Source organism: Electrophorus electricus, chromosome 7, assembly GCF_041902795.1.
Source record: "Electrophorus electricus isolate QZ-2024a chromosome 7, ASM4190279v1, whole genome shotgun sequence".
Classification (NCBI taxonomy): Eukaryota; Metazoa; Chordata; class Actinopteri; order Gymnotiformes; family Gymnotidae; genus Electrophorus; species Electrophorus electricus.
In genome coordinates this window covers 28,425,501-28,451,787 of record NC_137503.1, presented here as the reverse complement: position 1 = coordinate 28,451,787, position 26,287 = coordinate 28,425,501, and the positions used below count along the sequence as shown (strand labels likewise).

At 39.9% G+C, this 26,287-nt stretch overlaps 1 protein-coding gene across 4 annotated transcripts; it reads left to right on the top strand.

Moving 5' to 3' along the window:
• The first annotated feature begins 496 nt into the window (after positions 1-496).
• On the top strand, positions 497-25,928 carry evlb (Enah/Vasp-like b). 4 transcript variants are annotated; one of them, XM_035524787.2, is made up of 13 exons: positions 497-896; positions 16,173-16,341; positions 16,886-17,063; positions 21,412-21,475; positions 22,295-22,365; positions 22,571-22,848; positions 23,303-23,403; positions 23,526-23,571; positions 23,766-23,814; positions 24,129-24,189; positions 24,702-24,762; positions 24,895-24,952; positions 25,149-25,928. In XM_035524787.2, the coding sequence occupies exons 1-13, from the start codon at positions 892-894 to the stop codon at positions 25,184-25,186; spliced, it is 1,179 nt and encodes a 392-aa protein (XP_035380680.1). In that variant the 5' UTR covers positions 497-891; the 3' UTR covers positions 25,187-25,928. The 4 variants fall into 4 exon arrangements, 3 of the variants coding, with proteins under 3 accessions (XP_035380680.1, XP_081573372.1, XP_026888491.2); XM_081717246.1 differs by lacking the exon at positions 497-896 and adding an exon at positions 8,943-9,191; XR_014124478.1 differs by lacking the exon at positions 497-896 and adding an exon at positions 9,198-9,573 and having other exon boundaries at positions 24,859-24,952; positions 25,149-25,167.
• Positions 25,929-26,287: the final 359 nt, after the last annotated feature.

The following is a 26,287-nucleotide window of genomic DNA, read 5'->3' as shown; positions in this document are numbered from 1 at the left end:
GCGAGTGGTTAAACAAACTCTGTTTACAGCAATTTCCTACGCTGAAAGTAACTTGGAGTTAAAAATAATTTCCATTAGAAAGAACCAAAACTCAGGATGAATTATAACTTAGCTGTCTCTCATTACTGTAGCATGTTACACTAGGCTGTAACATGCTGAGAGAAAAGTATACTAATTTAATGTTATATTTATTAATATAATAAAAGTAATGTTATTTAATTAGAGCGTCACTAGAGCATTATAGTACTTGAAACACATGACATAGACCCAATATATTTTTTCATGTAATATTTTATGAGCAATGCAATATGTAGGTCTATAGGGCTATTTGTCAGCGTTATCCTTCCTACTATTTGGTGAAATGTGAAGAAAATGTATATTTGGAGAGCAAGAAAACTACCGAAAAAAATACGGTGACTAAGTGGTGCTGAGGGCGCCACCGGGCAGCACAGATACGGTGAGTCAGTGCTGAATATTTTAGCACGCCGCTCTCTCTTTCCCTTTTCTTACCGGACGCCCAGTGGTGGAAGAAGGAAAGATGGCAACTGAGAAGCTGCTGACGCTCTCGCTGCCTATAACCTTTTCAAAGAGACAGTTGTCACAAGCGATGTGAAATGGAATTGAGGAGAGTAGATCGTAAACATCGAGAAGTAAACACGATATCGCCTCTGGGTTTTTATACGAGACCGAACAAAACGTTTGTCGCATTTTTCCCCGCTACGCTTTCCAGCATCCGCACATCACTGGCGGGCGTTCACAGCATCGGTGTGTTAACGGCGTGATAAACATTACAAGGATAAAAGACTTAAAACAGGTGGGAAGGCGAAATCTGCGAAGAAAGTCTGCAGTTATATTTTCCGCTGTTCTCGTAACGGAGGGGAAAGAAGAAAGATGAGGTAAGCAAAAGCACGCGCCTGTTCTGACATCGCGCTGTAAAACGCACAATGAACGAAGGGTACTGCAGCAACTGCGCTTGGATTTCACTGTGTGGGCTTTATGAGACAAAGCTTAATACGATTCGTTGACTACGTCTGTCTGGTTTGTTTACGTTTCTTTTATTATCTGGTAAATCATGTCAGAATGAACTGGTGCTGGTTTTTTTTTGTTGTTGGGGGGGGGGGGGTGTCCTTTGAGCCGACCGGCGTCTGCCTGATATCGGCCTTCGAGGTGGGGCAACAGCTATCATGCTTCATCAGCCTAATATAATTAGAAGTCTTAATTAATATCGTCTTTGGCCTTCCTCGCATGGACACAATCGCTGGTGTTTAAAAACACTAACATGAAGGAGGCAAAATACATCCATACGTACACAATAGCAAATGTGAGCGCTGCCTAAGATTGTGTCACGGAGGGAGTGGTCTGTAGAGAGGAGCTGTTGTCATAGAAACCATACTGCACGTGTGGCGTGCGTAACATAGTTATTACAGCTTTCATTGAAGAAAAGATGGTTGAAAAGTTAAAAGAGTTCGGTAACATGCACGTAACGTCAACAAATGGTATGAAAGTCTTCTAATGTAAGCAATCATATATTTGCAATGTACATTAGTCTATTGCATTTGCAATAATGCTTCAGCAAAAGTCATTATTCCTTGATCATGGGCCAGACAGTGCTCCCTCCGAATTCACGGAACTGCCAAAGGCTTGTGACCTACACCGAGATGCCTCTAAATTTATCTTAAAAGAGAATGTATTGATTGAAGATATGTTCATTAACAATTGATATTTATTCATTTACTAAATACATTTAAAATTAACACCAAAAGAGTATGCAGACTGCTTTTTCAAAAATCCACACAATTACACTTGCAACTTGGACTACATCTTCTGACTAAAAAGTTACAGAATTGTGAAGCTCTGTGTACTGCAGATATATGTAAGGCACATAATTTACCCCCCATAGCAGATATACTGATTATTGTGTATATCAGTAGGCTAAAATCTCTGTAAGTACAACTTGTAAAAATAGACTGCATCCAGATGCTAACTGTGTGTAGTGAAGGGTAGTTACAGCACTCCCTTTGCAGTGATCACTGTAAAGATCCTTTTGATTTTGATCATGTGTTAATTCATATGTCACAACTGCATTTAATTTAATAAGCTGTAAGTCCTTTAGTCAGTCAACATAACAGTGATTCTGAGGGCAAGAAACTGATGCTTTGGTACAGATCAGCAATTGACAGAAGAGTGAAAATCTACCTAAACCCATAACAGAAACATCTGGTAACTTAAGAACACTCTAATGTTTAAATAAAACAGCTCTCTGCTCTGTCAGTTTTTTTTCTTTTTGCTTCACCTATAGTATGAGATACAGCAGGTCTCTAAGTGGCATGCTATGGCCAGTTGGCACTGGCAGATACTGTAACAGGCGGCGCGAGGATTCACAGCACACCCAGGGGTCAGGGAGAAAAGCTGCCAAGTGTGTCTGCCATGGCTAACCAGTAGGCCCTTCCACACACAGTGGCAGACGTTTGCTGTGTGGACTGGGTTCATTCATACAAAACCCTCAAACCTTTTCTGTGTGCACCAGCTGATACTGTTTTTGGAAATGAGGTTAATTGTACAGGCAAGGAACAGAAGTTGCATATATATGCATCTGAATCAGATTCCAGGGAGTAATTGCATTGTACTGTAGTAAAAGATGTAGTCAAAATTGCAAAAGTGTGTGTGTGTGTGTGTGTGTGTGTCGATTTGTTTGGTTAAGTCCTAACACAAACATTTCCATTTCGCTAATAACAGTGAAATTGTGTTTGTGTGTGGGGGGGGGGGGGGGGGGGGTGCACATGTGCATGTATGTTCATGTGGGTGACCTGCTTTTTATCATTGGTTGAGAGGCTTGTACATATTCATGTCTGTCTGTTTTATGTTTTATGTGTTTTATGCATCTCTGGTGCAGACTGCAATCTTTGACTGTGGTATTGTTTTGGTTGGCCTAGAGGTGCACTGCCAATTATTCTGCCATGAGCCTTCTTCACTGCTGCTAATCTGGGATTAAGCCTCATTTAGGATCTTTTCAGGTCTCTCTCTCTCTCTCTCTCTCTCTCTCTCTCTCTCTCTCTCTCTCTTTCTGTGTGTGTGTGTGTGCATGTGAGAGAGAGAGAGAGAGAGAGAGAGAGGGAGAGAGAGAGAGAGACTATTCAGTGGTTTGAAGTGGTTTATTTGTATTTTGAGATGCAAATTCCCTTTTTTTATTTGAGAGTTATATGCACTACTTCACTATTCAGTTTTTACTAAGAGAGAAAATGTCTATGAATATTAAGGTTTATATTTACACAGAATTTGAAATTTTAATAGGACATCCAAGAAAGTATATATAAAGTATGCCTTTAACAGCATAGGAATTTTCTTGACCTCATTAAAAACCAGTGGGGCTCTCACTACAATTAAGTGTTCTGATTTCACTTTGCTGTAGAGCAAACAGTCTAAGCCGTTCCAGACCTATTTTAATTCCTCTCAGAGTAGCTGACTCAGACACTGTTTCGATCCCCCACTTCCACTGTTTTAGTCACTCTAGAATTCATCAGGTCAAGTCAGACAGATAACACAGGGTGGCAGAGCTAAGGGGTCACACACATGTCAGTGTTTCTCTTTGTCTTCAGTTTTGGACAATGTTCTGTTTCTGATTGTAGACATAATCTTCTGGAGTAAATCCAACAGCAATAAAAACAGATGCTCAGGAAAGCAGAGTCGGGTACCTCAACCTAGAAATGAAGAGTGGATTTCACTTCTGAGAAAAGGAAAAGTGTGTGCCTATTAATGTACTGGAACATCTGTGAGATGCTAATTTTTTTTTTTTTCAACCCTGGCCATGCCTCTTCTCTCCAGTCTGAAAGAAAAATGTATATTTCACTGCTTCTAATATCCATCTCATCTCCAGTTCAAAGAGTGTGAAGAATGTTCTTATTATTGTTATTTTATTGAGTGGAACGCTAGACAGGCAAATGGTTTGTGAGCCCCGGTTTTACAGGGGTGGTGCACAGAGACCTCTTCCTGACAAAAATCCTTGGTCATAAGTATAACTATAATATAATTATACATATAAATGCATGTCAGGGAGTGCTTTCATAGTACAGCTGAATGCCTAACACTGAACATACTGCTGATATACTATTAAGCGTGTTGCTCATAGATCCAGCAACGTGCATATTGATTCTGGTCAGTGTGTATGGATCTGATGCTTGTTTTGGCTGGCCCACATACGACTCTGAAATAAACCAGCTAGTGGTGAATTCTCCTTAGCCCATGGCAATCAGAGCAGAGAGGGTTTCCGAGGATTTGCAGGGATCTTCAGACTAAACACTACTTCTAGTCCTGCTGCAGTTCCCCTCTCAGGAGTTGAAGAAAACAATGAAACAATGACTGACGTGAGTGGTTTTGATAGATGGATAAGGATACTGAAAGATCTGTATGCTCAATTTCACTTCAGTATTCTCAAGCATATAAACATGCCGATAAATGTGAAAGGACTTGAAGTCTTCATTTGATTTTGAACCAAATGGAATTCTGCTTTGCCGCAAAAGTAAATAAAGTAAATGTGGTCTTAAGAAGGGGCCTTTCTGAGATTACTGTCTAGTTATATGTTGCAAGACTAATGAAGGACAGATCCAAAGTCCTACAAGGCCAGAGCAGCACTGCAGGATTGGACTGCATCATGCAATTAGAAGCTACATCCTCCTCACAGGATACTATAAATGCTTAAACTACAACCAATGCTATTTTGTTTAAAAAAAAAAACCTGCTGTAAATAAGACAAGCTTTACAAATTGCTGATCGCTGATGCAAATCCTTGTATTGTAAAAAAAGAGGAATTTCTTTCTACAGTGGACATTACAACACTGGAGGTTTTTGTAGATCTGATACTCTAATGAACTGTGAGTCCAGCCATTCAGCCTAGAAGACCCACTTACATTGAAAAACTCTGAGTAGACCTGTCTAGAGTAGAGTGTAGTGACAAAGCAGACATGCTAAAATTTTATATGGCCTATACATTGATCTGTGAAGTAACAAGAGGCTTTTGTATTGCTTTCATATCCCGATTTTTACCATCAAGAATAAAATAAAAGGAGTAAAATGTGCATTTATTTTGTCAGGTGTGTGTGTGTGTGTGTGTGTGTGTGTGTGTTTGTGTTAATAGGGTCAGAACGGCATCATCCAGTCTTTCAATGCAATATTGTCAGATCTTTCAGCGGATTTGTATAACAGACAGAAACATCAACTTTGTTAACAGACTTACTGAAGCTTATGTAGGTACTGTACTAAAACCATGCGTTCCAAGCGTTCCATGGTGCACCACTGCTATCACATTTACTTTTCTTAAAGTATTTTAATGAAATGCAGATGTGCTCCAAATAACACCATCATACAGTGTGTCTGTTATATACACTAACATGCTATGGTTTGGGGTTTTACTACAGAGCTTAACAGCAGCTGTAAGATTCACAGCATATATTTTATCAGATGTGCGGTACACCAATATCATTTGCAGATAGTTAAACGCACATAATAGAATCTCTGTTTTTATCATGTATTGTACAGAGTGTGTCTCTTGAACCTAGCCTCAACTGACATTATCCTCCTTAGTGGACGACCGGTTGGATGTAAATGCCCATGACCACAGTGAGAGAAATGATTGGCTGCTGTCGTTGTTTCTTATATTGCATCCTCTGGGGCATCACAGTCTGACCTGGGGGGAGGGACACTGAATTAAGTCACACTGAATGAGAGCGGAGATCAACCTCTCCCTCAGCCTCTCTGGCCCTCTCTCTCTCTGTATGGCCTCCTTCTCTATTACTCTCCCTGCGCATATTCAGCAATTCATTCTCAGCGTTTTTACTCCATTCTTCCTCCTTCCTGCTCTGCTTTTCCCCTCTTTGCATTGTTCATTGTTTCACACCCGCTCTCCTCCAGTATATCTAAATTAGGTTTGATGTATCTGCCTCAGTCTTATGCTTATCTTCTTACCTTTCTATCCGTTCATCCTGCTAGCCTATATTCTCCCTGTACCCACCTTGACTCCACGCTCAAGCCCAGCTCTCCATACAGTATGCCTTGGTGAAAGTCTATCAGAAGGACATCGACACTCCCCACCATCCACCCCCCTGGAGAGTGCCGGAGGTTGTGCAGTTACAGTCTGGTTAAGCTCCACTCAGAGGGAGGTGTTCCTCTTTAAGGATTAGAATGCAATCTGCAGCCATGATGGAACCTGCTGGGGACCAGTGGGGTCAGTAGTGGGGGTCGGGCAGTATACTACCTTGTAAGCAGCAGCCTCTATTGTTCCATCACTACATGTCTGTCTGTTTGTGTGTCTGTTTCCAGGACTGGTGCATACATACACTTTAGTGTTCGTATGTACAGGATCTAGTCATTGGCTCACTCTTTGCTTTGACCTCAGTTGATCTTTCTGCTCAGTGGATCTTCAGAGATTTGTCTCTTCATTCAGTCTTGACAAAGACACTTAATCTGGATTGGACAAGATGAACCAGAATCAGGAGCTAATATATTTACTGCAAAGATCTGAGATTTACAGATCTGTAAGTTCTGAGAGGTACACATCTGTAAAATCTGAGATGTACAGATCTGTAAAATCTGAGATGTACAGATCTGTAAAATCTGAGATGTACAAATCTGTAAAATCTGAAATGTACAGATCTGTAAGATCTGAGATTTAGAGATCTGTAAGATCTGAGAGGTACACATCTGTAAAATCTGAGATTTAGAGATCTGTAAGATGAGATGTACAGATCTGTAAGAGCTGAGATGTACAGATCTGTAAGGTCTGAGATTTAGAGATCTGTAAGAGCTGAGATTTAGAGATCTGTAAGAGCTGAGATGTATAGATCTGTAAAATCTGAGATTTGGAGATCTGTAAAATCTGAGATGTACAGATCTGTAAGGTCTGGAACAGAGCAGAGTGTAGCTAATCTGCACTACATCACAGGCTAGAATTACTTTGCATTGCTACTAAATTTGTTGACCTGCTAATAATGAAAGAGAAAAGTGATGGAATGGCCTGACTCCATTCACCCTTGTTGCCTATGATCCAGTGTGATTTATGCCTTTTAATCAGTGGTCAGTGCCTGATGGAGGTCTCCTGAGGACGTACCACAGTGAATAAACTACACATAGGGAACCAATGCTTTTACAAGGCAGTTCGTTCTTTTGATTTTCATCTCACTGAAGTGCATGCTCAGCTGCTACTCATAAATGCCACAGTTGACAGCTTTATGTGGACACAGCTGAATACTTCCCGGACTGCTTCCTTGTGTCTGCAATTTGTGTTTTTGTATGTGTTTTGCCTACACTAACAAGGGGAATGTTTTATTAACATACAGAAATGGTGTGAGTCATTTAGAAAAATGTAGTCTTGCATTTTCATGCTGGAGCAGTCTCAGTCCCTGACATATGGATTGCCTCTTCACATTCAACTTGTCAACAGCCATAAATTATACTATGAGAGGAGTGCATTTCCATGTTCTTGTACTCAAAACACAAACAACTTGCAACACTGCAAAATACATATACTATGGGTTTCCCTTTCCTCTGTTTTTATATCCACAAATATTTCGGAAAACCAGAATAACAATATGTACTGTATAATGTAAAACAATGTATGATAAAGAAACAAATCACAAAAGCCACAGTATTCTTATGTGGCTTTTACTGTATTCTTCTGTGGTTTACAGTATTTTGCCATTTGTTCTCATAGTGCAGTACTATAGTTTAGAAAAGAAAAATATAGAATCAATAACAAATACAGTAATACCAAATCAATATTTTCACTATATACAGTAATTCACACATATGTGTCTGCCTATCAGTATCAGAAGTCTGCTGTTGGCCTGGTCCATCCATCCTTTTCAAATATATGGTAACAGGGCACAAACAAAAAAAACTTCAAATGACTGCAATTTCAGCAGTATATGTACTGCACTAAAAGTGGAAAGATCGCTCCCGTGACATCTAGATTTTTCATATATACATGAAATACATTTCAATACAAGTTTTGTATCAATTTGTATCAATGGTGGCAAACAAAAAAACTGAATAAACTTTCTGCTCTTTTATTTCAAGTGTATATTTTCATTTGTCTGTCAAAATGTGACATATTTCAACCCACAGTGATCAGAATTGTGTTGGGTTCTTAAGTCTTTAAGTCTGAAAGTTAAGTCTTTGGAACAGTATCTAAATGTCTGCAACATTTGCTATAGACTTTTGCTGTTGATGAACACTGACTGAGAGAGATATTCATGAATTTTGGAAGAAGTTGTGATTGAATGCCTTTTGTATCAAAGCAATGCAAAAGTATAGACAGTTTAGCTCACATAGTCTGTTGATATGGTGAATGTGTTAAGTGTTTTGAAAAAGTTGTATTGAGACAATTGTAAAAAACTGTAAATGATGTATGCTTGGAGGGAAGGTATTTGTTGTCAAATGAAAACCACATGAACATGTTAATTTAAACCTGTGGAAAGTCGTTTGTGACAACTTTAAACATCTAAACAGTAGCAACTGCAAGTCACATGTACAGATTACTGTGTGTGTGTGTGTGTGTGTGTGTGTGTGTGTGTGTGTGTGTGTGTGTGTGTGACACAACACTGAGATAGTGATGGTAGTTTGATGCTTGAGAACCTGGACAGTCACTGCTCCGTGTAGAAATGAAAGCAGGGATAGAGAGAAGGAGAGAGTGAGAGAGTGAGAGAAAATGAGAGCGAGAAATAGAAAGAGAGAACGAGTGGGGAGGAGCAGGGTAGTGGTATTGGGGGGAGGGGTGTGATTGTGGGCATGGCTTCCCTTCTTGCTTGTCATAGCTGGAAGGGGAGGAGGAGGGGAGGATAGAGAGAGGGAGAGATGGAGAGATGTAGGATTGGGGGAGGGATCTGCTAGATGAAGCAAAAGACAGAGAGGCTGTCTAATGATGACGTCTCACTGAGAGTGTCATTCACTCCATTCGGTCCTCTCAGTCTGCTGAAGAGAGGTCTCTCTCGGTCTCTCTTTCTCTCTCATGCTATCCTATTCTTTTTATTAATAATCTCCTTTTTTCAGGATCAATTCATTGAGGATGTGATTACGGGTCTTTCTTTTTCCTTATTGTCAACCTTTTTAAGCATTCATTTGATTGATTTAATGTTTTTCTTTCTGGCTTTCCAAACCCTTTTCACCACAATTGTTCACATGGAGACTTCAGGAAACTGCATGTGAGTGTGTGTGTGTGTGTGTGTGTGTGTGTGTGTATGTGTGTGTATGTATGCATGCATGTGTATGTGTGCATGTGCATGTGTGTATGCGTGTGTATGTGATGAACATTTACTCTGCCCACTCTGCGACTCCCGCATGTGTAAGGAAGCGGCCGCGATGCTGCCACTCTCTCGCTGCCTGAGCTGTTAATGAGGGCTGTGGAGTGAGTGGAGGAGGGGAGGGGAGCTGGGGGGATAGCCAGTGAACTGACAAAGAAGAGAGAGCACCTGTTCCTCTCTGCCACAACCCGGAAGCCATGGATATTAACGTCCAGTCACATCGCTTCTACATCCAGCAGATCTACTGTGACGCCAGTTCTCAGGTCACTGAGTATAAGATCAGGTGGGTCCACATTGTCCGGCTGGCCGTCCTCTTCAGGCTGCAGGCGGAATGCTAAGTGAGTGGCTTTCATGAGAAGGGCCCGATGGGAGGATGCTTGATTTCCAGCCAGAGCCAGGGCGTGCCAGGCAGCGGTTAGCGGCAGTGCTGGGCTTCCGAAGGTGCCCTCCTTTGTTCTCCTTGCTCATCCTGCCGTCCTTCCTTCCCTGTGCCGCTTGTGAAGGCTGGTTCTCTGAGACCTCAGGAATCCATGTGACTGATAACCCCACTATGGAAGCTGGATAAATCAAAGTTCTTGTTCCATTGTCTAACTGCTCAAAGGTGTCATTTCCGCTGTGTTGTCTGGGTCTACTGAGCACTGAGCTTTGTTTCTGGAGTGTCTTTGTTCAAATGCAGCTTTGTTTTCATTAGGTGCTTACATGCATCAGAAATTACTAATACCAGTATATATCATTCTGGTAGTTGGAGGATGATGCTTGAAAGGGGAATATCAGGGACTACACTAGAAACAGGTATTTTGCTGCTTTAGCAGTTTTTGAATAGTACAACATGGTGAATACATACTGATCAAAACCTAATCTAATTTTACTCCTCCCAAGTCCAAGTGAAGTTGGGATTTGCTCTACATGGCATAATTGCAGGATCTGATTGTCAGATTTTATCTTGTCATCCTATCTTGACTCTCTGCAGGACTCTTTTTTCCTACAATCACACAGTCAGAGCTCATTTAAAGTATGTGGTAATATTTTCTTTTTCCTAATCAGAATTGACTGCTGTGATAGTTAAATCTTTCCTAGTGGGCTTTTGGAAGGAAAAAAAAAAAGAAAAAACAAATGTAAGCTTGGCCCTGTGTTTTGGGTTTGGTGCGATCTGCATATTCCTGCAGAATGTCTTTGAGTTAGGTCTACTTTGTTTCCACCATGTGTTTTCTCTGGTTTTGGAGATAATTGCTGCATATTTGTTCCCTTTGGACATCGAGCTTGTGGTGGTTCCTCCAAAGTGAGTATTGGATTACCAGCCCAATCCATGTACTCTCCTGCAGCAATGAAAGCACAACGTGTTTTCACAGCATTGGACTGGAGGTGATTTATACAAAATATATTATTATTAGGGATTAACATTTTGCAGAATTATTGTTCTCAATTTTGGGGGATATTTAAAATTTCATTAAGAATATATGCTGCTCAATTCTGGCTGTGTCTTTAAAAGCGAGCAACAATAAAATGCACTGTCTTTGCTTTTCATGGCAGAAGTATGGTATGCTGCCTGTGGCCTAGCTGTGGGACTTTTGGTGTGGATGCTCTCTCTACTTGCACTGCTCTGGGTGTAGTGTGCATGCTCTGTCTGCTTTCACTGGGCTGGTGCTACTGAAATGATTACACTGATCAGCTGGGTTGGGCTGGAAAGAAAAACCACAATCATGATGAATAATAAGCTTCAGAATGAAGAATGAGAAACAGAGAGAGCATGAAGGAGAGAGAAATGGGGGAGGGAGGTGAAAGGCAGAAGTCACAGAGGGTGGGAGAGTGTATGAGGATGGAAGAGCAGAAGGACTCTGAGAGTAGAAGAGAGACAGGCTGAACGAGAGAAGAAAGTGATGGAGAGAGATGCATGGAAGGCTGCATATGAAATTCCAGGCTTGGGAAATGGAGGTTGATTGAAATAATAAATAATGCCAAGGATATGGATACGTAGCTTCTAAGTGGGGGGGATATTGGGTGGTGGATACTACAAAAAAGCCTTTGTGTTGCATGGAGTATTCTGGATACCATGGAGACATGGCACTGCCCAACATTCTACAGTAGAGTCAGACCAGTTGGGCTCAGTGTATCCTGTCTGCTCTGATAGTGAGGGGGGAGACCAAATGCAAGCTTTTGTGTATATGTGTATGTGAGTGTCTGTGTATGGGGGTATTTATGTGTCTATGTGTGTATTCCTACAAAAGCAAAAAACAACAACAACAACAAAAAAGCAAAAGAAATGAAGAGATTTGATTTTCATTCAACCTATTGAATAAAATATCTTGATAGACAAAGATGCATTTAAAAATCATATATAAATGAATGTGTAGATCTTACCCTTTCACAAGCTCATGGGTGACTTAAATAAAGAAAAAAACTAAATAAATTGGAGGTAACAGACCAGCTACTGCACAATTGTTTCTGTGCTACTGATGGGGGCAAGCCAAAAAAACAAAGACTTTTTCTTCATCATTCCACTAATTTAGGTATATCTCTGTTATTACATAAGATTCTCTGTAGCTAGGAATAAGCTTTGCTGAGCTATAAATACCCCTAGCTGTTACAAAGAGGACATTCTTTTGAAAAAGTAGATCGTCACAATTTAGTGTCTGGCTGATGTTATTGACTCTTTAATGCCCTCCAAATGACCACATAGTTATTTTGGTTCTATGGTAAATTTGTAAGGTCTTAAAACTGTTACATACTTCTGCCATTTGAAGAGTGTTGATACAACAGCCAAACAAATGGAGGTTGACATTAACATTTTCACAGTAATCTGCAGTAGAATCTAGAAGGTTTCTCAGACTTTCACTTTGTCTGAAGGCAATACTTTCCAGCTAAAACTTCCTTTTGAACACTGGCTATAAACCTCTGGTATAAAGTGGGCGGAGACCTGCTGAAGTTTTTAGATGATAATGAGTTTTGTAATGTTGTGAAGGTCTCTGGAATACGCCAAACCAATGGCCTATTTCTTATGTAAGGGTTATCTCCAGAATTAGTTTATTGGAGCTGAATCCAAAGGTTTAGTTTTATATGCTTTATGATGGTGTTTGAGAAAGTGTGTTCACTCCATGAAAGTGTGTTCCCTTCACAAAAGTGTTCACTCTATTAGAGTGTAAGCACTCCATGAATGTGTTTTCCCTCCAAGTCAGTTGAGCAGTTGCAGGCATTAGTTGCATACAACCAAAGACAATCGGATTATTTAAACCACCAAGTGAATTCAGCAACTGCATATCAAATCAATACAAATAATCTAAACGGTCATAACTAACAGTAGAGCACATTAAATGCTGATTGCCTAATTAAATGAATTGTTGTAACTTGTATTTTAAGTACATGTGCATTCATTTCAGTGAGAATGTTGTGCCAGACTAGTGCTTTTATGCTCTCTTCCAAATAATTATTTCCAAATAACAATTATTATCAGGTACACAGCCACAACAAATTAGATCACCATAAATACTCACATCTTATTGTGTACCCAGATGTGTTGTGTCTAGCTAGGTGAATTAAGGAATCATCTTAATGGAGTCTAGTTCAATACACCATTTGATACATTTTAGACTCAAAGCACCTAGAGAGCTTTTACACTGCATGTATTATTCAATTATGGTATAAATGTTTGAGGCTATGCTGCTTACTAGTACAACACAAAGCTCATTAATTTCTTTTTGCTTCTCCAATTTTTTTAAAGCCTGGCACATATTCCACTTCAGTTGTCATGCTAACATCTTAGGGTGTTCTTGCCATCTACAGATTGAACTAAGTTAACATGAGGGTGTATCTGAGGTGCTTCAGTGTGTGCACAAACATGCATAAATATGCATTTATTCCCAAGCACACAACCATAGGCAGAGCGGTAATACATACAGTCCTTATGGTTTGTATCTCAACTGGAGCAATATAAATGCCTAGTGGAGTTGCACAACTAAGCAGTCAATCAAAGTGCAGAAAAGAGAGGCAAATAAATCCAGTCAGCAGCAGACTACTGGTGTGTTACAGTAGTTTAAGTCAGCGCGCATCTCTGACTGATCAGACATAATTCTTATATGTGGAATATCACAAGCCTGAAACTTATTCATCAGTGATAATGAGCACAAACATGCATGGAAAGGAAGTAGATGTGGAGATAAGGAAACACATGTTTACTTTATAAAGGCCAGGAAAATTTCACTTCATAAAGACGGGAACATCTTTGCAGACTCTAAATTATTTCAGCATAAACATCACTGCTTTCTGTTTCTGCTATCAGGACATTTGAATGGCTTCTGCTTCAGCTTGGCGAGCTCTCTCGCTCCTCCACTACCTTCCAACCACAGAGGCTGTGACTGAGCAAGCTGCTTATGTAACACTTTCCCAAAAACTCATATGGGAAGGCCATAGCCTGGACTATTTTCCTTGGCAGAGCATGCTGCCACTTATATCTCAGGAACCCGCTAACATTTTCACAAGTTGAACTGTATTCTTCCAACAGCCTGTAACTTCATGTAAATCTGCCAGTACTTCGGCAGGCTTCTGCTGAGCTCGGCTTTCACCTACATGTTAGATGAGATATGCCACATTTGAGTGTAATGTTAATTTTCCCGGGCATATTTTGTAAGATATATGAATGGGAAAAAGCAGGCCTTTTTATGAACGTGTCAGTAGGTGACAGGGTACACTATTTTTAGCGCTGTGACTGCATGAGTTGTGATGTATCATCCTGGCCTGATTACTGGGACATACTTCTTGGTTCTTGCGGCAAGGTTTGTCAACCAAACTGACTGGGCACACACTTTGAATTTGTTGTTTAGCTTGTCAAAGCCAGTTCTCTCCACTAGGCTGTGTGTGTGTGAGGATGAAATCAGGCATAACCTAAATGTTGAGGTATAGCATGGTGGCTGCCTGCCTCTTGGGATTGTGGGTTGATTCCTGGGTCTCTGCAGGGAGCATAATTTTGGTGCTAATCTGGCTTCGAGCCTGACCTTCATCCCCACTTGAGCTTTAAAGATCTGGTGGATGTGTGTGTGTGTGTGTGTGTGTGTGTGTGTGTGTGTGTGTATGTGTGTGTGTGTGTGTGTGTGTGTGTGTGTGTGTGTGTGTGTGTGTGTGTGTGTGTGTGTGTGTGTGAGTGTGTGTGTATGTTCATCCACACACCAGATTTGATCTGATAGCTCTTTTCATTGCATGGCAATAGGTAGAGCTGCACCTTCCTTTACAAATCCAAACATTATATTCATTAGTTATTAGTTAGAAATGTTTCAGATTTTACACTAGGCAACATAAAATTCACACCTACTGACCTCTACATGACCTCTACAATTTCAGCAAAGATGTTCAGTTACAAATTACAAAATGTATTTGATGAAATATCTCATGGCCAGGGATATTATAGTTAATAAGACTGATTGTGGCATGTTGCATGTTACATTATACCTTTTATATTTGTTACATGTCAGGTGTCTTGCATTTTCTGGAGTGTGTGATATAAACCATGTCCAGTTTTTTTCAGGTTAATATTGATGATTAGTTCATGATGGTGGATGACTGCTGACAGAGTTTGGTCTAATGATCCCAGACCAGTGGCAGTGGCAGTGTGTACAGTGCACCTAGCAGAGAGCAAATGAGTTGAAGACAAAGTGTGTGATTATTGCAACATGGTCAGTTAGCTGAGACTAGACAGAGAGATCCAAGGTGTTTCATGTAACACTTATTCATACAGAATGGAAACACAGAAATCTGTTTTTGTCACCTGGCTCAGTGCCAACCCTGTCTGTTTACTTTATTGCAAAATGTGATAATGTATGTTTACACAAGACACCTATACCTAAACCTGATCAGAATTGTTTCTGCTTCACTCATGATCTATTTAGATATTGGACAATTTATATGTGCATAGGTGTCGGCTATGAGGTTATTCCATAATAGAAGCTCAATAGGAAGAAACACAGAACACTGCCTAATGTAACTGAAGACAGTGGAGACACCCCACTATACTGGAGAACTGAAAAGGTTAGTGAGAGTGTGAAAGACAGAGAGAGAGACAGAGAGAGACATAGAGATATAGCAATAAGATGAAAGCCAAGGCAGGTTTCTGGTTTTAGGAAGTATAGAGTCCTAATGCTTTGTATCCAGCTACTGGTTCAGGGGATGTCTTGATTTACTTTTAGTAACAACTGATAGTCAAAGATTTGAAGTTTCATGTGACAGGAAGTTAGGAAGAAGATTCAAAGTAGAACTAGGCACAAGTAAAAGATCTAAATCTTATTTCAGCAACATCAACAAATATTTTGTTTCAGGGTGTTTCAAACTAGTGTGTGAAGTACAATCAGGTGACAACAACATTGTGTGTGCATCATTTGTCTTCTGCCATTTAGTCCTCTGTCAAAGTGTATTCCAAGCTGGCTGATTGATTCCTATGCCCCAGAATGTTTGTTAATTTTCCAGAGTGATATGCTGAATGCTGCAGTAGGTGAGCATGTGTATGGCAGTGGTATGGCATGAACCAGCAACCTTCCAATTACAAGTCAAGTACCTTAACCACTGAGCTGCTACTACTACTGCCCCTACTGTCTTTCATTATCAGAACTTATAAAATAGCTTAGCAAAGTAGTAGTTAAGTGCACTGAGTGACCAGTGGACAGAAGAATGCTGTTGCTTGGATACATGTTTGATCACGTAATTTATAAAAAATAATTTGACTTTAATGCTGAGCATATTGTTGAAATGTCTTCAGGATTACATGGAGATATTGATGAGTCCTGAGTGTTTTCCATCTGATTGGTCATCTGGTTGATTAAAGGCTGAAAGAATTTTGGGATGTAGCCCCTGTGCTGATGGCTCCTCTGAACTGACTTGCCGATGCGTGTTTGTGTGTTGCAGCGAGCAGAGCATTTGCCAGGCCCGAGCTTCGGTGATGGTTTACGATGACACCAGCAAGAAGTGGGTGCCCATCAAGCCAGGCCAGCAGGGCTTCAGCCGCATCAATATCTACCACAACACTGCCAACAACACCTTCCGTGTGGTGGGGGTCAAGCTGCAGGACCAACAGGTGCCTCTTATTCTTACAATCTTACAGCTCAAATCTGAATCAGTATAGTCACATATTCAAATTAAAAACCAGAGCTAAACAAAGCTATTAACGAAAACATACAGCATCTGTATTTCATTATTGGTCATGTTATTACTGGGCATGAAGGATGATGCTTCTCTGTTCATCTGCTTCATCTTGTTGAGAACCATACCAGCAATGTCAGCTTTCATATGGATTGAGCCTTCGCCTCTGAGTGTGTTGAAGTGCCCAGTGGTTGTGTGTAGCTGTCAGTACAGAATTGAGCAGTGACAGGCATCATGGGTAAAAGAGAGATCTGCAGATATCTGCAGGCTGTGGATACTGGGGTGCAGGACAACACATTCTGCAATATCAGCTTCTGCTTTTATACTAAGACTGCTAAATCAGCAGACAGATGGTGAATTGTGTTGTAAAAAACCTACACTGTACAGGGTCAACGGTAGCATGGCCTCAGATGTTTGAGCACTGGTTCCCTGCCTCCTCATCTTTCAGATGACCTCTGTCTGTGACCTCTCTGTCTCAGGTCGTCATTAACTACTCTATTGTGAAGGGACTTAAGTACAATCAGGCCACTCCGACCTTTCACCAGTGGCGTGACGCCAGGCAGGTGTACGGACTCAACTTTGCCAGTAAGGAGGAGGCTACCACGTTCTCCAATGCCATGCTCTTCGCCCTCAACGTGCTGAGCACTCAGGATGGAGGTGAGGCTGTGTGGAAGGTAGTACACACCTGGGAGAATCATTCACTCACACCATCTTTCCTCCACATCCAAACTTGAGCAAATAAGAAGTCATCTGTGAAGCACTGTGTTCAGCAGCAAATGCTGAGCTTGTATCTGAGTTATTACAAAAATATATTTAAAAAATGTATTCATGGGGAATGATACAATTATGTGATTGATATGTGACCTTCTTAATCTTAGTAGAAATGTAAGTGGTCAAGTTGGCCTGGCAACCAAATCTGACTGGAACAGCTGTAGCCCCTGTGGACTGTACCTGTTGCATGCTTGACTACACAAACATACACTACACACTACACATTACTAACCTCACATATACTAAATACTGCTTGGAGTCTTACATGCCTACTCTGACCTCTGCAGTCTCAATCATCCCTTCTCTGCCCATAAAGACAAGAATAGCCACTAATCAAAGCATTAAAAAATACATTTTAGATGATTAGTCTGTTTTTACTTATACAAAATATACAATATATACAAAAAAAATTGCCGGGCAGATTGGACTGTTTTAAAATTCATCTAATATTGTTAATGGGATAAAGATTGGAGGTATTCTGACAAGACAGCTAGGGCTGAGGAATTAATATCTATAATGAAACTGTGTAGTGACTGGGATGCTCATAGGTATACAACAAATAGTCACCATTCCTCTGTAGACACTGAAGATACTTGGATCCAATAGGACCTTATGTCTTTGTGAGCAGGTTATGTTCATGGTTAATGTTTTCTCAGCTGATGAACTTTCAATGTGAGCTTAGGCAGACTTGGCAGGCCATCTCTGGCAGAACTTCCCTCCTAAACAGTTGCAGCAGAAGTCGGTTTGATCACTTTTAACCTAAATACACAGCGCAAATACTCTTGTAGATCTGTGGCTGAAAGTTGAGCAATACAAGCATTGCTACTGAGCCTTATTGTGTGCATACTGCCTACATAGGCATTCGTGAAGCACAGTGCCCCCTAAAGGTGTGCACTGCACATAACCTACTCAGTGTTGTGTGCAGACTTATTCAGAACAGGTTAAATATGTGGGCTAATTGCTTGTAGCTGAAGAAACTGCCATTAAGGAGTATATTAAGGCACTTTGAGTAATTTTCATATACTCGCAAACAGAATTCAGCATTTCATTAATGGACGTATTTCTCTCATGCACAGTTCAATCATATCAACACACCTCTTTTAATAAAACATAATGGGAGAGAGGGTTTAGAGAGGTAAATGAGACTCAGTGCTTCTAAGTTATTAACTGAGAAGTGTTTTCCCAGTGCAACGCTAATCTTAATTAAACTCGTTATTCGTTGGACGTGTTCCCCTGGGCTCAGTACTAGTGCAGGTTTTTCTCTTTATCAATGAAAGAGGATGACAGAGAGAAAAGGAGAACAAAGCCTGCAGGCCTGACCCTGCTACTGTGCTCCCTCTGACTGTGAATAGTAAATACCATAGAGAGTAATGAATTCAGGCAAGACAAGGACACTGTACAGCCGGAGTTTCGTTTGGACATATGGTGTATTCTCTTGCTTAGTTAACTGAAATTGTGTTCTATTTTCTTTCCATAACTAAACAGATAAGGATTCTGAAATTTGGTGAAATAGTCTATATTCAAATAAAAATGAATAATGTCATTCTTCTTAATACTTAATGGTGCGCCATTGCTCCTGAACAAGGTCTCATGCCCCCTGTTGGCTTGGAGTTGCACGTGGCACTAGAAGCAGGACATCAGGGAGGCTCAGGGGAAATGTGAGCTGGTCAGAGCTCACCAGCCTGCTGCTACACTGTGGGTGTAGGGTTACCCCTCAGGGAAACCAGAGACCTCCAGGGAGGAGAGTATATGAGGAGGAGAGGGGAGAGAGGGAGAAAAGGAGAAGGGATGAAGGGCCCGGGGACACTATGATCAGCAGAGAGTGGGTCTGCCAGTGCCTCTGCATTTGCCACAGTCGGATCTTCTTCTTCAAGATGTCCAGTAGGTACTGCCCACACTCTCTCCCTCTCTCCTGTGTCTGCAGTATACTGAACACGACATTGGAGGAGTTCGTGTCAGGTCCAGTCACTGTATGGAATGCGTGAGAAGGAAGGGACTTGTGTTTTTAGTTGTGATGACAGCAGGCACGCTACGGTGTTGTGTAGTGATTCCGCTGGAATGTGTAATCTTTTAAGGCAGTTTCTGCACACACATGAAGCTGTTTTCGCTGCTTTTTGTGTTGTTTAGCTGATGTTAGTATCAGCATGAATCCATTAGTTTTTGAATAGTGTCTTACTTAGGTGAACTGGAAGACTGATGTTGAGTTTGTGAGGTTATGTGGACATTGCTTTTTTTATATTTTAAAAATCAAACAAATGTATTTATTTGTATATTTTGTAAATAAAATAAATAATGAAAAAGGTAACAGTCATGTATATTAGCCAAAAGATATGAATCCATATATTTACATTTTACAATAAATTAATGTAAATTAAACATAGTTTAATGTCCACTCTGTGTAGCATGGAATCCCCCAGGTTATATCACAGTGAACACTAAATGAATGTATTCTTACAGATACATGTGCTGTGGAATAGGGGGCTGTATAAGGCTACAGGTCACTTTAAACTTATATTAACTAGAAATCAACACTTGCCATTTAATATTCTCTTTAATATTTTTATGAAATATTATTAAATATGAAATAATATTCCACTAACCCTCATTTATATTACTAACAGACCCAATGATTGCTCTGTTGGTTTGCGTCATTCTCCTTGCATGGATACATTTGATAGTTTGTAGTTTCCTTCATGATTTTGTTTTACCTATGTGATTAGGATACTGTGTTGCCTGTGTGTATGTGAATGTGTTTGTGTGTGTCTCTATGTATGTGTGTGTTTATCACTGAAAAATGAGTCGAAGCAGTGGTGTCCTGAGATCAGATCAAGTTCTACTGTTTATTTGTCAGTTTGGAAAGCTGAAATTTGAGCTTGAGAAACAACTGGCATCCTTTATAAACACTGCAACTGCAGAGAGACAATTATGGCTGTCTTAAAATCACTGAAACCATCATGATTTTTGGTTAGCTTTTGGTCATTGTTGTCCTCAGCTTTCTCCCTGTACTTTTTGTTCCTGCTCCTGGTTAATTGGATCCAAAATGGCTGAGAGTTGGTGTGGTCAATGTCTGACAGTAATGAGGTGTATTACTGTCAATAGCTCATGTGTTCATTTACACTTCTTCTGTTTCTGTTTCCAACAAAGTATCTACATGTTTCCTTCCTGTAATTAATGCCAAATGTTAAGATTACATTTGTTTCTCTCTCTGACAGACTGTCTCTGCTCCTGATACACCTGACCTTCCTGTGCTTACTTCAGTTTTCCTTAGCAACCCCACAATGCTTCACTACCTCTGAATAATTCAGCATCTTATGCTTGCCTTCTTAAATCATCCTCTTAAATTAAAGATGAAAATGTCTCTTTCTATCTCAAGACAAGACTGGAAATAAATTGAGAATTGGTTATAAATCAATAAGCCGACATATTTTCCTACAGGCCGAGTGTAGTGTTTTGTATAGCTGTTATTATTATTTATTTTTAGTTTTTTAGGATTTATTTCCCAATAGGTGTCTGCCAAGCCTAGATCATTATCATCCTATACAGTATGGCAGCCAGGGGCCATTCCAGAGACTGCAAGGCCCTGAAATAAAATATTCAACCTCCTTTTAGGACACAAAGCAGGGTCATAAACAACAAAATTGTTACAATCATATAAGTATAGCAGCAATAACTAACCACATACCTGTAAATTAAAATGACGTTAAACACCGAATGCAGTCTAATTACACCCAAGGCTACAAGTCACTTTGTTCACAGCTGTCCCATTGACTCAGAATAAGCAGATGATATAAACATTTTCTTCACATATGGCACCTTTTATGCACAAGTAGCAAAGGGACGGAATGCATTTCCACCTAGTTAGAACTGAGGAACATCAATCTCAGTAGAGAAGAATGGAATTAAGAGTACAGACTGAGAATTAAGAGTACAGTCTCATGTCTCATACAAGAGGGACCCAGTGGCACAGAATAACATTGGACACTGGTATGTCATCTGTAAATCTTGGGATTGTGAGAGAATGGTAGTGCATTTTAGATTCAAGGTTAAAGGCTTGATTCGAAACCTAATGGGATTATGCCTAGATGGAGGTTAAAACTCTAGAGGTGAACATTTCCTTCAGTGCCAAGTTTAATAATGTGAGGGGCATTCTTACAGCACAGCAAGACACATGAACTTTCTGTGGTATTTGCTGGCCTTTAACAAACTGTAATATGTTGTTCTCATCCTTGCTTAGGTCCAGCGGTGCAGCGCCAGGTACAGAATGGACCCACAACAGAGGACCTGGATGTGCAGAGAAGGTGATATTCAGCCTACGGGACTCATGATGTTACTCATTATTGCAGCGTTATCAGTGCTGCTGTGGTTGAAGCTATCTATCTATATGTAGCTCATCAGAATGTGGAACTGAGGTTTTTAGCTCCACCTGGTTTGACACAAAGAACCTAAGAGTTGTGGGTTATTCATTTACCCTCTTTGCAGTTTTGCTACCATAAAATGTCCATTCACAAATAAACAAAACCTGTAATGAACTTGAATGCATAGCGTGTGGATATCAAAGTTGTGAAGATCCAGTTTACTCAAGGGCCTGAAGGTCATTGGGGAAAATCTGTCCCCTGGTGGTTGAAACATGGAAAAGCTTAAGTGTGCCATATGGCTACTCTAACTAAAATGCTGTGTCAGTTGCACCCCAGCAGAATTCAGCTGGAAAATTCCACAGCACTTTCTTTTCCTGGTCAGATCTTACATACAGGAGGAATATTTGTCCTCATTACCTTGGCGTTGTTAGCACATTTCTCTACCTGGTCTACCATTCTATACTGTAGTAGTCAGTATTCATATATGCAAATGATGTTGCAGGCCAAATGATGTTAATGCAAAGTGTAACTGCAAAACATTACCCACAGCACATTACGAACAAAACACAAGCAGTGTGTTGTGAATGCCTCCATGAGGTACTCCAATCCCATTCACAGCATTCAGTCACTTGCCACTGTTGAGCAGGGAAATGGGATAGAAACAGCATGGCCTTAACAGTATGGCATGGCGATGCTCTCCTGGTGTATGCAGGTTGGATACCCTGCTGTCTTGACTGTGTGTGTCCTGTGTGCTCTCTGCAGGCAGATGGAGATACAGCAACAGCAGCAGATGCAGGCACACATAGACAGAGAGCGACGATCATCCAACTCAGGTTAGAAATTAAGGCCTGCCTGATAATAAGGACCAATTTCATGCCAACTTCTAAAGGCTTACATTGTATAAAGACCAGTCTGAACTGGGCAAATTCACTAGACTCATATTTCCCTTCTTTCTGCTAATCCTTTTTGCTTTTTCTTCTTTTTTCCCATCTGTCCATTCTGCTTCACCTTTCATCACCTGTATTCTTCTCTCGGCAGGTTCCCCATTTCAGGGCCATCCCACCGTGCTCTCTGTGGCTCCTCCAACTGTAGCTCCGCCCTCCATGCCAATGGGAGGACCGTGCCCGCCTCCCCCTCCTCCACCTGCACCTCCTGGGCCTCCACCGCCCTTCGGAGGGGCTCCTCCTCCACCTCCGCCACCTCTGCCCATGGTTGGAGGTGGTTATGGTGGCCATGGGACACCGCACGATGAGCCGCAGGCCCCCACCGGCCTTGCAGCCATGATCGCGGGAGCCAAACTGCGTAGAGTGCAAAGGGTCTGTTTCATGTTAGCATGCTGGATATCAAAAGTGATGAGATATCTGTGCAATATCATGTCACATTGACTCAGAAACCAATTTACTCAAAAAAATACTCGAAATGAAAGCCTACAAGCAATTGTTGAATTTTCTCTCTTCTGACTTGTAATCGACAATGTGCTACATACAGATTAGGTTCTGAAGATTATTTAAAGATTACTCTGTATCACTACTGCTACTATTGTATAATATACAGCATCATCAAAATAATTCACAATCAATGTCTATTATGCGCTCTAATTAGTTCAAACACTGTGGGACAATACGTTCTAAATCAAGATGTGAACAAATAGGAGATTGGAGCAGATGTTGACTGTATGACTGATCTGAAAAGTGCAATTTTTTAACAAGCCTGCCTACAGGCAGCGTGAATGAGAGCGGTCTGTTCAGTGACTGGGCCATGTGTTCACAGCCTGAGGACAGCTCAGGATCTGGAGCCAAAAACGACGCCAACCGGACTAGTGGAGGTAGCGGAGGTTTAATGGAGGAGATGAACGCCCTGCTTGCACGAAGGTCAGTTTTGAGGTTTCACAACGAAAGAGGTGATATTTGTCAATTGGTGAAACTAATTTAGCACACTATCAATCCATTTGTAGGGTTGCAGAATAACCTGATTTTTCCACTGTCGTTATCAGACGAAAAGCCGCAGACCAGTCTGAGAAAATCGGAGATGGCCAAAATGTAAGTGCTGAAAGATTAAACAAAATTTGTACTTCCTCTTTTTTGTATTTTGTGTCTGTCAGCGGGCCATAGCATTTTCTTCTTTGTTTTTTCTCCAATGTAAATAAGTTTTTGTTTTAAATATTTTCACTAAATATAGCTTTGGGATGAGAAAATAGGAAACATTTAACCAATATAAGCTTTATGTATTTTAGGATGATCCCAATTCCTCCTCACCCATGTCTAGAGGACAGAGTGCCTCAGGTACCCACTTCACCCACACATTCTTCATATTATGAGCTACTTTGGAAGGTTATTTTATATTAGCACAGAGTGAAGACATTAGTAGAGCACTAATGCTTCAACTGATCAATAAATGATGAAAAAATGAATGTAACCTCAAACAGAAAAATACAAGGAGAGGAATACCACAGACAGAAAGCATTAAGCATTAGGTCATGGAGGCTGTAAACATTAAACTATGCAATTTATCACGTAGTCCCTGCTGATGTTTTTTCAAGGCCCTGCCTTGCTTTGCTGTGTAGCCTCTTACCTGCACTTTTTATTCTTCCCTATAGATGGCGCAAAGAAGCCGTGGGACCGAGCCAATTCTGCAGAGAGGTCATCATTGGTATCTAGGTAAGGTCATCATGGTAGGACAACAAAATGTAACAATTTTTTAAAATCCATAAAATTTTGCATTTGACTGAGTATGCTTGTAAAATCAATGGCTAACTGGAGGTTACTGAATGTCATTAAAGTCCTTTCATCCCCAAATATCTGTGTTTCACCAGGTTTTCTAATCTGTGAGGGAATTAAAAATGTAACAGTAAACATGCCATTGTAAAAAGTGTTTTGAAAAAGTGTTTTATATGTTTTATACATTTGAAATATAATGTGTTTCCATAGTGAAATGCAGTGATAAATAGGGAAGATTTGAATGTAATAATGATGATGATGATGATGATGATGATGATGATAATAATAATAATAATAATTATTATTATTATTATTATTATTATTATTATTTATAGCACATTCCATATATGGATGAAACTTAAGGTGCTTCAGAATAATATAAAAGTACATACTGAATTATTTACAAGAGAGAGATCTGCCCTTGACTGTGGCTGTGTTTGTGGTCTATTTAGGGTTCGGCCTGTGGGAAGTAACAATGACACAGACGCTTTAGACTTTGACAGAATGAAACAGGTAAAGGTTCAGCCTTAGTGAACGATATAAGTATACTAATAAGATACATGCTTGCTATCCATAATGTTAATTTAAAACTATGAATTTTATTAATAGATTATTACCTACCTGTATGCCTGTATAAATTAATAGGAAATCTTGGAAGAAGTTGTTCGTGAATTGCACAAGGTGAAAGATGAAATTATTGATGGTATGTTTATTTTAAATATTTATAATTTCCTTGTAAAACAAACAGTTCATTTTTATAAGAGGAGACGTTCCAAGGCCTAAAAAATAAACAACAACATGTACTTTGGAATTATGAATATGATAGCAAGTGCTTGCTTCCTTAATGTTACATGAACCACAAATCATTAGGTAATACAATTCTCTATAATCTCTTTCAGCCATTAGACATGAACTTAGTAGAATTAGCACGACATAATCTCCCAGCCCTATGTGGCCCATCTTTTATGAGACCCAACCCCTGGCAGGACCTGCTGTAGCCGAAGAGGGGAAGCTGCCCAGCAACATGACTACCATGTTAAAGCAAATGTGGAATTTTGCTGTAACATGTAGATTGTGGTAACCCTCAGATATATAAATGGAAGAAGGACACTTGCACTGATCTCTGTTTTCTGGTTTAAAATAATATTTGGCAACTGTCTTTTCATTCTTGAAATCTTTATAGAAAATTGTTATTATTATTATTATTATTATTATTACTATTATTGGTGGTGGTGGTGGTAGTGGTAGTGATGTCCTTGTAAGTAGTAGGTATATTGTCATGAAAAGATAATAAAAAATAACACTGATTTAAATTTTGATAACAACAACAACAACAACAACAATAATAATAATAATAATAATATCATAGGTCTCTATGTTAGCCTTTATTTCATTGGTCTTTATTTTCCTTTGCTGGTGGAAAAAATAATTATAAGCTTATACAGCAGCAAATTATTTCTCACAACCTGAACTTTTTTTTAATCAAGATTTTAAGATTTTTTATTTTTATTTTGGCAACACAAATGTGTATGTAATCACTGACAGGAAGATTTTTAAAACAAGGTGGGATCAGCAACAAACTATTGCTTTTTGGATATTGCAATCTTATAAACAGAAACATCAGTACACCAGAGTATTTGTGATCATGTTGTTAATAAAATGTTTATTGGCTGCAAGAATTTGGTGAAGCATTGTTTGTTTTATTCTTTCCTCGTTTGACTATGTGCTTCCTGGTTTGAAAAAAAAAAGATATACATTTAAAAGAAATTGGAATAAAACTAAATCATTTGGAAAATGTATTATATAAATAAGATGATATGTAAGATGTGTGCGAGTTCTTTGGTGTTCTCTTTACTGCCTCATCCATTACATGACTATTATAGCTCCCTCTAGAGGGGCGCGCGCACACACAAACACTCTCACACACACAAATGTCTCGTGCAGTTTTTAATACCTCAGTATGTATTGATATTATGCAGTTACAGTAAGTTTATTTTTAAAACCTGTTTGTATTCGTTTAACTCAGCAATTCATTGCT

Coding starts and splice junctions, on each gene's coding strand:
- evlb (XM_027032690.3), top strand. CDS start 9,488: ATGGATATTAACGTCCAGTCACATCGCTTCTACATCCAGCAGATCTAC. Junction 9,574..16,172: donor GTCACTGAGTATAAGATCAG/GTGGGTCCACAT, acceptor TGTGTGTTGCAG/CGAGCAGAGCATTTGCCAGG. Junction 24,190..24,701: donor AGGTCATCATTGGTATCTAG/GTAAGGTCATCA, acceptor TGGTCTATTTAG/GGTTCGGCCTGTGGGAAGTA.